This window comes from Cajanus cajan, chromosome 8 (genome assembly GCF_000230855.2).
Source record: "Cajanus cajan strain Asha chromosome 8, NIPB_CcT2T_4, whole genome shotgun sequence".
NCBI lineage: Eukaryota > Viridiplantae > Streptophyta > Magnoliopsida > Fabales > Fabaceae > Cajanus > Cajanus cajan.
The window spans coordinates 49,821,665-49,840,954 of NC_138524.1; the positions used below are offsets into that span (position 1 = coordinate 49,821,665).

A 19,290-nucleotide genomic window follows, 5' to 3' on the forward strand; every position below is an offset into this window, starting at 1 on the left:
GTGTAGGACTTTTACTACCTTAGTTGTTTCAATAAAGCACCCAATTCTTGGAATATATTATTTTTTGGATATAACATATGAGCCTTCAAGGCTCCTTGTGACAAATCCTTTTCATAACTATCCAACAAATAATATAATCCAAAATTTCTTAGTAAATTTTCTAGTAGTATTTTCCTTATTTTATAGGAAATGCCTAGGTTACCACATAAGGTACTTTAGGCAAGATGTTCTAGTTTTTAGGATTAAGTCTTTAGTGTGTTATATAGTCTTAGTTTTAGCACTTTCTTAGGGTTTAGTAATATACCTAGAATATGTTTAGGAGACGATCCTATTCATTATTTAGGAAGGTCTAGTATCATTAATTTCCTTAGGTTCTATGAAAGGATTCCTCTTAGGATATACCTTTCACATTTATTGCTTGACAATGTCACCTCTAATGAATGGTATTATATATTTGTAGGTGTGGATGACTATCATGAAGACTCTTGAGATTTGAGGTCAAATCCTTTTCAAGAGGGAGGGGATGATAGAAATATGCCAAGGCCAAGGAATCCAAGAGGTGATACTTTAAAGGAACCAAGAGGAATGGGATGATCTTGAAGACCTTTTCTTATGTTTGTAAATATAGTAGTTACTTGTATAGGTTTATTTTGCCTTTGTATTTGTAAGGTACTTTGTTTCCTTTTTATAGACCATTGTATATTGTTTTTAGGGTAGGTTACTTGGAGACTTTGACTCCATTTAACCTTGTATTGAAGGTCACTCTTTTTCTATTTTTTAGTAGTAGAAGTGGGGTGACAATTAGCAATGCTTAAGGGTGTGACTAGTAATTGGGCCAGAATTGGGCCTAGGAAAAATTTTACATATTGGACTCATTTTGCTCCTAATTTTTCATAGATTTGATTTAGCTAGGTCTCATCATTTTCGGATGGACCTAACTAAACCAAATCAAACATTTTTTGAAACGGATTAGTGAGCAAAATAGTCAAATGGCGGCCTAGCTTGCCTTGGTTCCTCACATGGCCGAATTGCTTCTCTTTGCCTTCAAGCTTGGGAAGCTTGTGCTACAAGCTTCTCCTTAGCTTGCTTCCCAAGCAAGCTAAGTGAGAAGCTTGCTCCACAAGCCTCCTAACTAGCTTAGATGGTCAAGCAACCAAACTATGGTTCACTTGAACCATGGTTAAGGTTAGCTTGCTCCCTAAGCTACCTCCTTCTATATATTTATAACTCTAACCTTTTCCCTCACTTTGGATGAATAAACTCAAAATTTCTCTGAAAATCATCTCTTCCAAAGCCTCTCAAAATCGTGGAGATTCTCTCCTCTAGGTTCCTTCACAAAGGTTTCCAACCTTTGTGACTTGGTACCTTTTGCTTCTACCTCTTCTAGAAGTGGCCGAGCATACTCAAGTGCTTCCATCTACATTGAATTTTCTTCAAAGGAGTTCTTCATCTTTGACGAGTCATTGCCTCAAGAGAAGAAAGGTAATGAACGGTGTAAAATTGAAGAACAACAATCCTTCTCCAAGATTTTCCATCACTATGTATGCGTGCATTGGTCCCCACCAAACACCTATTTATATTACTCCTGAGACGAAGATATCAAACGACGCACCCCTAGAATTGTTGGATCAGGTTGATACAACGATCAAAAATTGACACCCCTTCAAATTCGCTCTCTCAAATGTCAAACCGTTACAACTGAAGGGACACGTCGACACCCCTTCAAATTCCCTCTTAAATGCCTAACCGTTACAACTGAAGGGACACATCGACACCTCTTCAAATTCCTTTTGAAACCCAACTATTACATATGAAGCATCACGTCTACCCTTTACGTCGCTTCGCTTCTCAAGGTTGGGGGGCTTGTGTACCAGGAGGATCCTATCAGCCACGTGATACGGCACGTGACGTCCTATCGGCCACTGAGACAACCGAGACAAAGGTTGTTCATGCACTAGCCTTGACCATCTCAGCCACCGAGGTAACCGTAATATAAGGACTCCCACAGCTGGATCAAAATGACTAACCAAACGAGGCTATCGAAGGCTCGGCCCGGGCAACATAACTGGTTGGCCTACATGATGATGTATTGGCTCGGTAGAGCCTGAGACCTGTAAGGAAAATCCCGGTCTTCACCTGTCAGCTCGGCCAACGGCCGAGACGACCTAATATAGCGATTAAGACGACAATCATGATTATCAAGGACAAACACATGATTAAGGCATAATCAACCGATTAGCACCATATTACCTAATTTGGTAAGTGTCAGAGGAGGCCCACCATGCTCAGGGCCCATCATAACTAGTATAAATAGGTCACATAAAATGAGGTATGTCACTGTTAATTTATTACCATCGAGATTCATGCTTGTCCTGACTTGAGCGTCGGAGTGCCTTTTCCAGGTACCCTCCCTTTCCGAAACATCCACCCAAAGCTCCCGTTCGGTCCTTAGACTACTAGAAGATTACGAGTGTGCCCTTAGACTAGTACAGAAGGTATTGCATGTTGAAGATTATTTGGTGGATTTGGTGGGGGGGTTATGTGAGGATCATCAAAAGGAATAGGAATGACAGTATCATGAAAAGGATCAAATAGAGGTTGTGCCCATTTGGAGAGGTGAAAGGAAAAATTATTCTCATGAAAGATAACATCTTGGGATATAAAAAACTTATGTGTAGTTAAATCATACAATTTGTAACCTTTGTAACCTGCAAGATATCCTATAAACATAGATGGTATAGCTCTTGGAGTAAACTTGTCCCTATGAGAAGTAGGTGTTGATGCGTAACAAAGGCAGCCAAATACTCTCAAATCTAAGTAAAAAGGTGCTCTCTAATACAACAATTCAAAAGGAGACTTGAACTTCAATACCTTAAAAGGTATCCTATTAATGATGAATGCAATAATGCTGATGCAATAATCCCAAAAGGGAAAGGGCATCCGAGACTGAAACATCAAGGATCTAACAATATTCAGTAGATGCTGATGCTTTCTTTCTTCAACTGAATTTTGTTGAGGTTTTTCAAGGCAAGAAAATTGATGAATAGCTCCTTTGGACATCATAAAATCAGAAAGAGAAAGTTCCTTTGCATTATTTGATCTTATGCACTTGATTTTGTTCCCAGACTGAGTATCAAAAAATTGGAAGAAATACATAATGATCTTAGGAGCTTCATATTTGTGTTGCATGAGATAAACCCATACAAATCTTGTATGATCATCCATTGTAGTCAAGAAGAATCATTGTCCAAGATGTGTAGGCTCATGGTATGGACCCAAGTGTCAATGTGGATCAAATCAAAGGGATAAGAAGAAAAATTGTTAGAAACAAATTTCAATTTGTGCTGTTTAGCCAAAGGACATACATGACAAGGAAAATGTGGAACTCTGGAAGAGATAATATTGTATTTATTATTGAGTGTTACAAAAGAATCATGAGAAAGATGGCCTAATCTATGATGCCAAATGTCAAAGGACATAGAATTACAATGAAATTAAAATGAAACAGTATTGAATTGCATAGAATCAGTATGTAAGATGTATAGTCCATTATGTGATTCACCCTTGCCAATCATCACAGAAGAAAGCTTGTCCTGATTATGAAAAGATTATCAAAAAAGATGATTCTGAAAGAGTGTGTAGATAAAATTTCACTCAATGAAATCAAATTGAATGTAAAGGTGGGAATGTAAAAGACATTAGTTAATATTAACTTTGGAAACAGGTGAACAGAACCTATACCCTCAATTGGAATTCTACTACCATTAGGTAATGTGACAAAAGAATTCTTGATAGTAGTCAGATCATGAATAGATTGTTTGGAAAAATAGATGCGACACCTGAGTCTAACAACCAACATGTGGGATATGAAAAAAAGATTTTATAGTGGATAATATGATACATGAAGTGGGATTGGAATTACATTGTCAATAGGCGTAATATTTGAAGAAGAGGCTTTGTTGATTTGAGAGGATAAAAATTGAATTAATTGTTGACTATGGCCATTGGTAAGCTATGTAGTGTTGGAGATGTTGGACACTTGACTTGTATTATCAGAGGAAAGATCAACAACCTGAGCAACAAGTTATTTGGATTTTGCCTTAAAACCAAGAGGATATCCGTGATGTTGAGAATCTGAATCAGCATCTATTATTTGAGTTTATTTCAGATTAATGGAGTATTATTAGAATTTCTACAGTTATAAATTTTAATTATAGGAATTATAGGTGCTGTTACACTTTTATGAGTATTTACATTTGTCATTTAGTTTTATGTTTATGAGCAGAATTTGTATCAGCTTTCAATTGTGTTTTGTGTATTTAAAAGGTTGCAAGTATGAATAAAAATATATGAATTTCAGCCTTCTAATTCTTCTAAATTCCAACAAGTAATATCAAAGCTTGCTTCTTACGAGCTTTGAGAAAAATTTAATTGAGCGCTAAACACATTGAGGTTGAGTGCAAACACTAAATTGAGGGATTTATTGTTTAAAAAAATTTTGGTGCAAGGATATCTACTTCCACCAATTCACATGCAATTTCAATGTTTAATAGTGAAAATTATCATATTTGGGATGTCAAGATGAAATTTGTTTTAAGATCTCAAGGCTTATGGAATGTTGTAATTTCTGAAGCTGATCCACCACCATTGAGAGAAAATCCAACCATTGCAAAAATCAAAGCTTATGAGGAGGAGAAGCTGAAGAAAGATAAAGCCATCACTTGTCTACATGCAGGACTTGCAGATCATACTTTTACTAAAATCATGGACTTGGAAACACCTAAACAAGTGTGGGACAAGATTCAAGATGAATTTGAAGGCAGTAGCAGAGTCAAATCTGTTAGACTTCTCACATTGAAGAGAGAATTTGAATTGATGAAGATGAAGGATAATGAGTCTGTCAAAGATTATTCTGGCAAATTAATGGATGTTGTGAACCAAATGTGACTTCTTGGTGAAACATGATTTACAGATCAAAAGTTGTCGAGAAAATCATGGTTTCGGTGCCTGAAAGATTTGAAGCCAAGATTTCGACAATTGAAAAGTCTTGTGATTTTCAAACTCTCACAATTAGTGAATTGACCAGCAAGCTTCATGCACAAGAGCAAAGAGTCTCCATTATAAGTGATGAAGTTGTTGAAGGTGCCTTTCAAGAAAAGCACAATGGAAGGAATTTTGGAAAGTCATGAACTTTCAATAAGAACAAAGGAAAAGATGAAGGTTCTTCGAGAAAAGGAAATTTTTTGCCTTATTTTTATTGCCAAAGAACCAACCATTCTAAAGAAGATTGTTGGTTTAAAGATAAACCACTTTTTCACTGTAATTTTTGCAATTAAAAATGGTCACAGTGAAAAGTATTGCAGATTAAAGAAGAATCAGCCTGAACAACAACTAGAAAAACATGCAAATGTGATTGAAGAAAAAAATGATGATGAAGATGAGTATTTATTTATGGCATCTCAAGAATTCAATTCACATGAATTGAATACTTGGCTCATTGATAGTGGTTGTACTAGTCACATAACTAAATATTTATCATTTTTAACCTCCATTGACAAATCAATTGAGTCAAAAGTCAAGATGGGAAATGGTGAAATTGTACAAGCAAATGAAAAAGGAACAATTTCTATTGCAACCAAGAAAGGTATGATAATTGTTAAAGATGTTCTCTACATTCCAAAATTGGATCAAAATGTTCTTAGTGTTCCACAAATGCTATGGAATGGTTATGGAGTCTTTTTTAAAGAGAATTATTGTTTTATCATGGATGAACATGGTTTAGAGATTGCAAAGATTGAGATGACCAAAAACGATTTTTATTTGAAATTTGATGTGGTTGAAGATCATGATTTTATTGCTAAAATTGATGAGAGTAATGTTTGGTATGGTAGATTTGGTCACACTTTTATGCAAGATGTATTTGATACGACAAATTCCAACACATGGTATCCAAAGACAGGAGGAGGAGTTAGATTGAATGACAAAAGATCAATTGGAAGACATCTTCACAAAGGCACTTCCAAAAGGAAAGTTTGAGAACTTGAGAGGGAAACTTAGAGTTAATAGCTACTGATACAAGGAAGAGTGTTGAGAATATAAATCAATATCTATTATTTCAGTTTATTTCAGATTAATGGAGTATTATTAGAATTTCTACGGTTATGACACTACTACAAGAGGAACATTTTACATCGGTTCGTTTGGATAATCTACATTAGTTCTACAACTGATGTAGATTCAAAAGATGTAGAATCACTAGTGCAAAAAAGGGTATTTACGTCACCCAATTTACGTCGCAAACACTAAACACCGACGTTGTAAAAACGCGGTGGCAGTTTCGTAAATAAGTGGAGACTAATTTACGTCGGACCCCCCCCAGTCCGACGTAAATGTGGGAATTAACGTCGGAGTCTCATAGTCCGATGTAAATTTACGTCGGTCCCCACTATTCCGACGTAAATTTACGTCGAGCCCCCACTAGTCCGACGTAAATTTACGTCGGGCCCCCTCCAGTCCGATGTAAATTTACGTCGGAGCAACACAATCCGACGTAAAAAATGGCCCTATATTCCCCAACTTTTCATTTTCCATTCCCGCGCTCACAGTTTACAAGAAACCCCTTTCATTCTCTTTGAATTTCTGAGTCTCCCACTGCGTTTACTGCTACATTCAACGTATCCAAGTCTCTAAGTGTCAGCACGTTGGTCGTTTGAGGTTAGTTTGTTGTTCCCGTAATTTTTTTGTTCTTTTTTTGCTATTTGTTCCGCTAGAACGGCCCGTTCTGCAAGGAGAACGGGCTGTTTTGCAAAGAGAACGACCCGTTCTGATGGAATTTTTGTTGTTGTAATTTGTTGATCTGGAACGGCCCGTTCTAGTTTCAGTATGGGCCGTTCCAGATGCATTAAAGAAGAGACTTTTTTAGGCATTGACCTTTAGTTTACCATGATTTTTTAGGGTTGTAGTTTATGTTAGAAAATTTATGAATAACTGAGTCAATAGTTAATTTGTGTTAATATATAGATAATGAATCGAAGTTGGATGAATGCAAGTCGCATTAGTCAAGAGTACAAAAATGGAGTTGAAGAGTTCTTACAATTTGCAAGAGAAAATGGGAAACCCATCAAAGGGGCATATTATTGTCCATGTGTTCGATGTTTGAATCAGATACGTCAAGAAGTTGGAGAAATACGTGATCACCTGTTTATATATGGTATTGTGAAGAGTTATACAGTATGGACATGGCACGGAGAAATATTAGACATTCCAATAGTGTCAACAACTGAAAATTTTGAAGGGATGGACGATAACTTAGAAGAGATGATACGTGATGTTGGTGAAGAAAATTTTGAAAGAGCACATGTGTATGATACCTTAAAGTCTGATTTTGAGCAACCATTGTACCCAGGATGCAGTATGTTTACAAGATTATCAGCAACTTTAAAATTGTTTAGTTTAAAAGCAAGAAATGGCTGGACTGATAACTCTTTTTTACTTTATTTGTCTATTCAATTAATTCATTGTTTTAATAATGACAGTTTAATTTTTTCAGGATTATGGAGGATTCTGGGTCTGGCAGTGGAAGGAGGGAAGGTAGATCTGTCACCCGATTGTTTGGGTTGACAGCTGGGCGCATTGCCAAGGAGAGGACACCGGTTGAGGTGGATCCTCGTTCTGGCAAGGCATCAGGCCCAAATGCTGCCAAGTTTAAGAGCTATTTGGGAGTCCTAGCTCGACGACATGTTTCTATTATCATTCCATCATGGGATGACGTTCAGGAGGTTGACAAGAACCTCATGTGGCAGGATATTCAGGTATATACTTTCACATCCTTTCAATATTATATAACTTAAATACATTATTTATTATTTGTTGTTATTTTCATAGCAAAATTTTGACATTCCCAACACTGAGGGCATGAGGAGGAAGATGTTATCTGCCCTTGTCACCAGGTGGAGAGACTTCAAGACTTTCTTGACACGGGAGTATGTATTTGGAGAGCGCCAAAATGAGACTCCCTGTCTAAAGTACCAGATCACTGATGAGGAGTGGATGCAATTTCGTGCCACTAGATTGGACCCTTCGTGGCAGGTTAGTTATTGATAACTTTTACATTGACACAAATACTTAAGGTATATTTTAATTTATCTCATTTTCTTTTTTGTATTATTGCAGGCTAAAAGAATAGCTGCCCAAGAACGACAGGCCAAGAATGATGCACCCCATCTATTGTCAAGAGGGGGATATGAAAGAAAAAAAAGCAAATGAAGAAGGCTAAGGCACAGGCAGCAGGGGTTGAGGATGCTGACCGTGTGGAGTCACCTCCCCACCATGATATGTGGATAGCAGCCCGAACAAAACCAGATGGGAAAATGACTTCTGAGTCTGCAAGAGTCGTTGCTAGTAAAATAGTAAGTAAAAATATACAAACTAAGACTCTTCATTTCAACTCATTTAATTCATAAGATTTTTTAATCTTCCTTATTGTTGCAGAAGGGTTTAGTTGAGCAGAGCACCCAGGGCTCATTTGTTTCCGATGGTCGGAATGATATCCTCACAACGGCCATAGGAAAGCCAGAGCACGGAGGTCGTGTGCGTGGTGTTGGTGGTTCTTGGAGCCACCGAGATTTCTTTGGTGGCCGATTATCGAGGAGCACTGTCAACTCTTGCAGTCAAGAGGTTATACAGGAATTGGAGCAGAGATTGGAGATGCAGTTTGAAGAGAAACTGAAGAATATTGAAAAATAGTTTGAACAGAAGTTTGAACTTTTGGCTCGTTCTCAGCAACAGACTGCAGTTGCTCATGATGGTGTTCGAGTCAGCACTAAAAGGAGTTGTGCTGCTCCAGATCCCTCACCGGATCAGACTCACACTGATGTACCAAACCAGTGTGAGTTATATGTTGAGGATGACCCCCCACGGTTAGTGGCTATTGGCTGAGTATTTGAGGGTGGCTCAACCATCCATGGTGTCCCTCTACAGCCAGACTGGACAATACAGAGGTTCAACTAGTTCAAGATGCTGCTGCTCCAGTGCCTTTGCCCAATACAGAGGTTCAACTAGTGGGGCAGGCAACCGGCACATTCTTAGCTTGGCCAAAACGTTTGGTCATGCCGCTTTCAGCACGGGCAAAGGTAATTATATTATTGCTCTTTTAGATTCTTATAATTCTATTATTGTTTAACTAATTTTGATTATTTTTTTAGGATTTTATCAATCGTGGTAAGGAGGTCATGAGAGAACCTCATGTTCATGATGCCAATATCGCAGAAGCTAAGGATGATCCCATATCTAAGCTTCTAATCAAATTACCACGAATAAAGAAGCATCCAATTCAATTGCAGTGGGACATTAGAGTTTTTGGAGTTGATAGCTCTGATGTTCCACTATACATATCTTTGCCTGATGCATTAGAGATTGTTGGGGGAAACTGCATGTTAAATATATCTGTCATACAGTTGTGGGCCATGTAAGTCATATTTTCTTTTATGAGTCTAAATTTACAATAATTACATTTAACTTATAATAATTATTTGTGTTAGGTACATGGACAAATTGAGTGTGGAGCAAGCACAAGCAGAAGTATATGGATTTATTGAGCCTCAATCCATCCAAAAATCAGGAAACACTCAGGTCCAGATCCAACAATATATGCAAACATGGATGAGTGACTCAAGAAGACATATATACATGGCTCCATACATTGACGGGTTAGTTTTTTAATTGGTTTTTTAATCATGGTAATTTTTTAACTGATTTGTTTGTCATACAATGTAGGTCCCATTGGCAGTTAATGGTAATCATTCCTAAGGAATATACCGTGGTGTGGTTTTGTTCACTTCATCGAAAACCAAGCCACGAAATTAAAAGTCAATTACATGGGTAACTAAATTTTTTCATTATGTTTTAAAACTGTAATTATATATATTGGCTAACATTTGTTTTTATTTCAATTAATTAGAATCTAATATATTAAGTGGAAGAGCCAGATCATCAAAGTCATTGCATTTCATATACCCTAAGGTTAGCAAATTAATTCATACAGTCAATAATATTTAAATTTATTGACTTTGGAATTAATAGTTATTTGTTTCTCATTTTAGTGTAATAAGCAACAAGACTCGTTTGAATGTGACTATTACATCATGTATTGGATGAAAGCCATAGTTTCTGCGGGTATTATTGATTCTTGGGCGCAGGTAATTCATATCAAAATTTATTTAACTATATTTACCTTTAGAATAATTAACATTGCATATTAATCACACTTAAATTACCCTTTCAGGTCTTTCAAGATCCATCTCCATTGCCCGAAGATGAGATGCTCAAGATAAGAGAACAATGGGCAACTTTTTTTCTAAGTTTAGTTAGTTAGATATTATGTTAATAGTTTGATAGTTAGTTAGTTTAGTTAGTTAGATAGCATTGACAAACATGTTTTATTGCTTTTTTAGGATAATAGGATTTACATTGTCATAATTTATGTTTTTTAAGATTTATATATTATTTTCTTTTTGTCATTCAATTTTGAAATACAATTTGAATTTCTATTCTAGACTGCCTGGTTTAGATTTGGTATTCTGGATTATATTTATATGCAGGTGTTGGGTATATCAATTTACAAATGTTTTTAAAAAAAAAAACTGCCACAATTTACGTCGGACAAGGCCACGTCCGACGTAAAATTGTGGCATGATTTTGCCCCTTTTTACGTCGGTCTGGAAAAATCCCCGACATAAATTTACGTCGTCTTTCAGAGGCGACGTAAATTTACGACTCCCGTATTAACGTCGGACCCTTTTCCGACGTAAAAGGGTCAAAATACACGACGTAAAAGACCCTTTGTGTACTAGTGAATGTCGCACACATTCTACATCAATTCCAAAACTGATGTAAAAAGTGCACAAAACTACATCGGTTCTTGTACCAACCGATGTAATATGTTGAACACTTTCTACATCGGTTTATGAAAAAACCGATGTAGTATGTATTTTTTTTTTAGTTTTTTTTTCCTTCTTCTAATTATTATTTATACCTAACTTGTAATAAAAAAAAATTTATATATCAAAGCCATAATGTAGAGATGAACATATAATGCTAGTATGTCACAACTAGGCTTTGGTGATTAGTTTCTCCACCATACAAATTTTCTCACTAAAGTTACAAGGATACTTGTTAATAATAGTCTCACACACCTTTATATAATTGAAAAGAAAAAACTAATAAATATTATGATTGACTATTATATATTAATTTTAGATAATACTGTATTTATTATTTCAATCTCAACGAATAAGAAAATTAATTAAGATAATTAAAAGCTAAAATCATGTTAATTTTAATATAATGTACCTATACAATTATAATGGGTAAAATTAATTATAATTTTAATTAAGCCACAGTTTTGACTTCAATCCAAGAGTTCAAAAGAAAGCTTTTTTAATAATTAAAAGTAGAAAAAAGCAGCAACTAAAGAGATAAATATAAAAAAGATGAATTCATTCAAGTGTTTATTCCAAATTCATACCACAAGTGTGATATCACTTATAGCAACACACAAATGTTTATTTCAAATTCATATCAAGTAAAACTAAACTCGATTAAAGTTTGCAAAAGGTGTATTGATGATATCCAAGCCCAACACAACCTTTATGTCATGGATACAATGTGAAAAATCATATCAATCACAGGATCTGCAAAAAGAAAAAAAAAACCAAACAAATTTGTCTTCATTATTAAGTAACAATGAAGAACTCTCTTACATGTTAATGGACATATGACATGTGGCTTCTTGTTAAGCCCTTGTCTAATGCTTTTCTTGTTAATGTTAGGGACATTTAGGTAAAAGATTATAAGTAGTTTCCAATTAATTATAACCAAACATGGAGAGAACTAGGAATGACAAATAAATCCATACCCGCAAGTAATATTCGAACCCGTTTCGACTTTGACGGAGAATACCCGATTTGACCGGGTACGGGTACGGGTACAGGTAAAATCCGATAACTTAAACCGGGTACGGGTATGGGTATGGGTATATACATACCCACCCCGTACCCGTATCCGATTTAATTATATTAAAAAAATTAATATTTTATTATGTGTAATTATTTATTATAATGTGAAATATTTATAGTTGTATAATTATTAAGAAATCTCTTGATTAAAATATGAGATAAAGAAATAATCTAATTATAATTATAATATAATAGAAAAATAATTTAAAAATATTATATATTTTTTTTGCAAAAAAAAATAATAATTTTTTACGGGTTCGAGTATGGGTACACCCGATACCCGACAGGGACGGGATGGGGATGAAAATCACATACCCGGCAAGTACGAGTACGGGTACGGGGATGAGTTTGTGTCGCGGGGACGGGGACGGGTATCATAAAACCCGTACCCGACCCGCCCCGTTGCCATCCCTAGAGAGAACTAACTTTAGCCTTTAAGTTGAGTAAATTATTGTGTAAAAGATTATAAGTAATTAAATGTCAAAGGACAAAAAAAAATTATTTTAGAAATGATTATTCCTAATGATTATTCCTATATATATATACCCATTGAGCGGATATTTACTTGAAACCATAAAATTTCCACTTCTTTAAAAAATTCTAATATTATTTACATGATGTCAAAAGAACAATAAGTGTAGTTATTTTTTATAAAGATGATAAACTTCTATTATTAACTGGACTAGCCACACTTGCCAGGTTCCTTAATAGATGAGAAAGAATATCTTGGTTCTTTGTATGATCTAAGCCATTTGCTGCAATTTGTAGAAGGTATAATATGTAAAGTCAAATTAATATGCTAATAATGATATATAGGATGAAGGTGAAAGGCTAAAAGGTTTTAATAGAAGAGAAATCAGTATAATTATAAGCTTAAGTCATAAGGAACTTTATTATTTTTCAAGAAATGTTTCAAACCTCCAGGCTTTCTAGATTTACATTAGGAATATGCTAAAATGTCATCAAAAAGGGAGCAGTTCAAACTAATTGGGCAAAAAAAGTAAATGTCAACATATCAAGCATGTTAGTGCTAATGTCTCAAAAATATAAAACGGTACTAGTAGGCATAAAAAATTTGAGAATATATTGCAGGCAAGGCTAATACAAGGTTTAATACAGAAAATACAATCCCCATTCCATTTGACATTTGATTTGCACAGTATCCTTGTTAGTGGCTGAAAACTTATTCAAGAAAATATTGAACAACATTGGAAATCTCATTCTAGCCAGATGCAGAGATGTTTCAAGCAATTGCATTGCAACCACAAAAAAAAAACAGCAGAAAAGAAAGAAAATAGCAAAGAAAAGGGGAAAAAATTGAGACAAAGTACCTATGCACAACAGTCTATGTTAGTCGAAAGTCTCGCAGGCCTCTAGCTCTATTTAATTGTGCTACAGATCATGCTGAGGAGTTTCTCTAAGGTGAGAGTTCTGAGTTTATTTAGCTGTGAGTTCCACAACATTAAATCTCACTCCTCATCTTAAAAGCTTAACCAAACAACACAACCTGAGACGTGAAAACATAATGATAATGATGTAACTGAAGACAATAAAAAGAAAGAAATTCTAAGCATGGTAAATTATGGTATATTGGTAATACTTTTTTATCCTCAATTTACCAATTAATATTATTTTTAAAACAACACCAGTTGCTAAATTTCCCGGATTATCATTTGTAGAAAAATTGTAATAATTTAGAAATATTTTTATGAGCAAATGTCTAATCTCAACATTTGGGCTCTATGTTGGAATTCTTGAATATCTAAATCTCCACTTGGCAAACGTATGCTATATTTGCATGAATTCACTAAAACAATTGATATTTGGTTACTTTCAAAGTTCATACAGAATAAATAAAGTTCATCCCGAAGCTTGTAATTGTTAGAACACAATGAAGTTAAAATTAACCGGTAGGACAACAAGATCTACATGGAGTTCAAAATTGAAATGTTTCACTACTCTAACATATTCAAAATGTTCTTAAATGTGACGATGAATGTAAAATTCTAATGGAACCAACATGCTCATGAATGTAAACTTCTAAAGTTTGGTTGAAAATTTTTTAGAATACTGGATTCCAACGGATACCAACATACAACATCCTATGAAACATGAGAATTTGAGTTCCATCCATAATTATGTGTCTTCGATAATTGAGTCACACTCACTATATATGATTCTCGTAAGTGAAATAATGATGATTCACGATCTAATGTAGCAGATATAAGCCACTAGAAATAGCATTTTCTGATGAAAAAAGATACATTAGTTCATCAACACCGATGTAATTGCTTGAGAAAAAAAACCAAGTTCAGAACAAAACTATACTCATGGGCAGCTAAAAACAAATCACATCTGCAAAATTAAACAGTAGCATAAAAGAAGCAACAAACAGAAAATTTATTGGGATCAAAGATTTTGAAAAATACAAAGCTGCTAAGTGTATCTAGTGGCCTGCATTCCTCAATTACATATACATAAATATAAAAGTTGATAGTCAAAGGTTTCAAAGGTGTTAATAACATTATTGCCCAAAGTTATATAATTATTCAGCAACTCAGCAAATAACAGAGGCAAAGAAGCATCAAGTTGATAACATTTCAAAGAATATTACAGAATAAGGGCCCAAACTAGAGTAAGGGCCAATATTTCCAAAGAATATTACAGAGGCAAAGAAGCATCAAGTTGATAACATTTCAAACCAATCTTAATATGTCTTTCCTTTAAAAAAGTATTTTCTTTAAAACTTTAAGCAGTAAAAGAACAGATTTGAATTTGTACCAGTTATCTTCCAACGGGGTCTTCGATAGGAACCTGGACGGAGGTGGAAAAAATTTGCAAGAAGAAATTAGGGCAAATGTGAGCACCTTGCGAAATTATAAAAAAATCCCAAAATAGTTTGAAAGTTAACTTACAAATCTTCTACTTTTCTCTTTGGCGAAGAACTCGCGCAAGAGTACTACCACATTTCGACACAGTTCCTCGGAGAGCGTTTGTGGATTTGGAGCACCACTCGGGAGAGCTCCTCCGATATCGTTTGTTGATTTGGATCACCAGAAGAGGCCGCGAGAGTGTTGTGTCAATTGCGTGTGTGTTGAATCCGCGAGAGACGTTGTGTCGAGAGGGTTCAATTTTGTGAGTTGAAGAAGTTGCACCAAAGCCCGCGAGAGTGCCCACCAAAGTGTTGTGTCGAGAGGGTGTAGATGCCACGAAAATTTGGCTTCAGGTTTACATCGGTCAAATGCAAAACGCGTTGTAGAATAGTATTGTGATTCAATTTTTACATCGGTCAGAAACAGAACCGATGTATAATTGTTTACATATTCTTTTTTATTTACAAAACTGCCACCGCTTTTCTTATCTGTATAATTTCTAGAGGAACCGACGTAGATTTAATGATGTAAAACAGTGCTTTTGTAGCAGTGTGAATTTTAATTATAGGAATTATAGGTGTTGTTACACTTTTATGAGTATTTACATTTATCATTTAGTTTTATGTTTATGAGCAGAATTTGTATCAGCTTTCAGCCTTCTAATTCTTCTAAATTCCAACAAGCTATGTAGTGTTGGAGATGTTGGACACTTGACTTGTATTATCAGAGGAAAGATCAACAACCTGAGCAACAAGTTATTTGGATTTTGCCTTAAAACCAGGAGGATATCCGTGATGTTTGAAACACTTTTCAACTATGTGACCAAGAACTCCACAATGAGAACATAATGGGCGATCTTTCTTGCCAAATTTTGAACGGCTTGCGCCTAAGGATGGATTGGGATTGTTCTTAGCAGCAAGAGCCATATGGGAATCAATAAGAGAAGGAATGGCAGTTCCAACTTCTCTTTGCTTCTCATCTTGAACAACTAGAGAAAAAACTTTGTTGATAGGGGGAATAGGTTCCATAAGCAGAAGCTATCCACGAATGTTAGAGAAAGATTCATTCAGACCCATCAAGAAAGTCATGACATATTTAGTGTGACAGTGATCAAGAAGAGGACGAAGCGCACCACAGGTACAACCACTAGAAGGTTTATATGCTTCTAATTCTTCCTAAATAGATTTCAACTTGGTGAAATATTGGCTTACAGAATCAGTATGTACCAGTAAACACCCCCTCGGTCAGCAATTAGGCCGAGAGGGACACCAAAACGAACGACAATTTCCACACGATACCCCCTCGACTTTGAACCTGGCCGAAGACGTCCCCGGGCTTAGGAATAGCCGAATACTCCTCCAACAGGAAGAAAGAACCCCGACAAGACAAGCGCCTAGGAAGGACACTCAGGTTACCTCTAGGCATTGAGCCTGGCCGAACACCCCTTCAGACCCAAGCTAAGCCGAATACCCCTTCGGCCCCAGATAGGCCGAATACCCCGTCATAAACCTAGCCTAGATGAACACCCTTTCAGCCTCAAGCTTGTCCGAATACCCCTTCGGCCTCAAGTTTGACCGAATATCCTTTCGGCCTCAGACTTGACTGAGTACCCCCTTCGGCCTCGAGCTTGGCCGAATACCCAAGAGAAAGATAAGTCTGGGGATACATGGCAGGTTAACACGTCCATTACACAGGAATTATTCCACCTGATTAAGAGAGATTAAGGTTAATCAAGGTATTACCCATTCCCCCAGACAGAAGGCCCACCAGGCCCAAACATGTCACTATAAATACGCAGGTGATGGGACATAAATGAGGTATGATTTATTCCATATAAAAGCATATATTGCTCTGTACCGAATACTTACTTGATCGTCGGAGTGCCTTTGCAGGTAGCCTCCCCACCCATCGAAGACAGTATTCGGTCGGCTCCGAGGACTTGAAGATCATCAGGAAGGATCGACAGGAAGAGTGTTTCTACGCAGGAACATTTTGGCGCCCACCGTGGGACAAGGAGTCAGCAAGAAAACGCAGCTGCTCAAAATCTTGGGATGCCCAGAGGAACACCCCAGCGAACGAACCAGAATGAGGAATGGGTGGAAGAGTCATACACAGCCCGACCCATCTTCGGCCATCGAACAATTGAAGGCCGAAATGATGGAACTAAAAAGGCTCCGAGAGAAAGACGCCCACGAGTTGTCGGTCCTAAGGGGAGAAAATGCCGAGCTTAGAAGCGACAACCGATCATGGCATCCATCCCATGATGTCCCCAACACCCAATCAACCCGGGATCTTGGGGAATCGTCGGGATGGTACAAAGAAACAAGGGTCCCTAAGCCCCCGACGGGAGTAACTACTACTACCCTTGATCAGCAACGACGACAGGGGAGGACTCCATTTACCTCGGACATTGCCAGAGCCCGTCTACCCGACAATTGGAAAAACTTGGCCCAAGAGAAGTATGATGGAACCGCCGATCCAGAAGAACACCTTGATGCGTTCGTTACCCAGGTCAGTTTGTACACCGATGATGACGCTATCATGTGTAAAGTCTTCCCTACCTCGCTGAAAGGGCCGGCTCTTAACTGGTTCACGAGACTCCCACCCAGATCGGTAGACTCGTTCACAGCCTTATCTTCCCGGTTCGTGATACAGTTTGCCACGAGCCGTCCCCACCAGCTTACGTCAATCGCATTGGTCAACATTCGCCAAGAGAAGAAGGAACCTCTGAGAACCTTCATGGAGAGGTTCGGAAAAATGACATTATCCATCTGAAACCTGGACCCCGCTGTGGCAATGCAGCACTTGACCACGACACTAAGGCTCGGGCCTTTCGTTAACAGCTTATGCAAGAAGCCCCCTAGAGACTTGGACGACCTAAGGCAAAGGGCCACAAAGTACATGCAGATGGAAGAATTGGCCGAGTTTCAAAGTCAAAACCGACCCGACCTATTCCTCTCAAAGAAAGAAGGTGACAAAGAGCCCCCCAGGTCCCGCCCTCGGGACGCACCTGATCGCGAGAAGAATAACCGGGGGCCAAGATACATGCAGTACACGCCGCTCAACACCAGCAGGGCCAAGGTGTTGGAACAGGCTTTAGCCACAGAAATCCTGGTTGTTCCTCGAAGAGCCATGACCCCGCCTCGTGCAGATAAGACGAAAGCATGTCAATTCCACCGGAATAGAGGGCACACTACCGAAGAGTGCTCTGCCCTTCGAGACCGCATCGAAGACCTCATCAAGGCCGGACACCTCCAAAGCTTCGTTCGACCCTCGGACGGAAGAAAACAAGGCTACCACTTTGGTAGGAGAGAATACCGAAGAGAGAACCGAGACAGAGCACTTCCAAGGGACAGATCTCGTGAGCGAAGCAGGTCTCAAGAAAGAAGTAACCGGCAACAAGACCGAAATCCACCCAGGCGGGTAATAAATACCATTGCAGGAGGATTCGCTGGGGGAGGAGGCACGTCCTCGGCCCAAAAAAGACACTTGAGGGCCATCAAATCGATAAACATCGTAGGCCAGACAGCCTCAATCCGTATGCCCCCTATGACATTCACCGATCGCGATTTCCAAGGAGTTGACCTAATACAGGATGATCCCATGGTCATCAGTGTGGAGATAAACAACTGTATTGTGAAGAAGACGCTTGTTGATCAGGGAAGCTCGGTGGATATATTATACTGGAAGACATTCGAGCAGCTCGGCATCCCTAAACAAGAATTGATACCCTACGATGAGCCCCTGGTAGGATTTTCTGGCGAACGGGTAGACACTCGGGGAACGATAGACCTGTATACTTATTTCGGGGATGACCAGCAGAGACGAAGGATTAAAGTACGATACGTGGTGGTGCAGGCGAATACCTCCTACAACATCCTGTTGGGCTGACCCTCTCTTCACAAGCTTCGAGCCATCGTTTCCACTCCACACTTAGCCATGAAGTTTCCTTCGGAAGAAGGAACAATAATCACATTGCATGCAGATCAGAAGACGACACGCGAATGTTATTTCGCCAGCCTTCAGGTACAGCCCACCCCTAAGCCGACCGAGATGTCAATGTCATTGGTGATGTCGGCCAATATGAATCGATGGAAGGCCTAGAACTTGACCCGAGAATGGTGGATGAAGATAGGGTCGAACCAATAGAAACTACAGTCCCGTTTCAACTTGGAAAAGATGAAGAACAGGTCACTTATCTAAGTTCCCAATTATCTGAAGTAGAGGCAAGAGACATTAAGTTGGTCCTAGGAAGTATTCGGACCTATTCGCGTGGACAGCAGCGGATATGCCGGGCATTGACCCGAGCTTTCATTGTCACCGGCTCTTAGTGTGCCGAGACGCCAAGCCCATCGCTCAAAAGAAAAGAAAGATGGGAGGGGAAAGAGCACAAGCAATAAAGG

General features: G+C 37.9%; 2 protein-coding genes across 2 annotated transcripts; both read left to right on the plus strand.

Moving 5' to 3' along the window:
• The first annotated feature begins 4,581 nt into the window (after positions 1–4,581).
• Positions 4,582–4,947, plus strand: LOC145950497 (uncharacterized). The gene has a single exon (XM_083061589.1). The coding sequence runs from the start codon at positions 4,582–4,584 to the stop codon at positions 4,945–4,947; it is 366 nt and encodes a 121-aa protein (XP_082917715.1).
• Positions 4,948–17,683: 12,736 nt separating this feature from the next.
• LOC145950498 (uncharacterized) lies at positions 17,684–18,778 on the plus strand. The gene has a single exon (XM_083061590.1). The coding sequence runs from the start codon at positions 17,684–17,686 to the stop codon at positions 18,776–18,778; it is 1,095 nt and encodes a 364-aa protein (XP_082917716.1).
• The last annotated feature ends 512 nt before the right edge of the window (positions 18,779–19,290 follow it).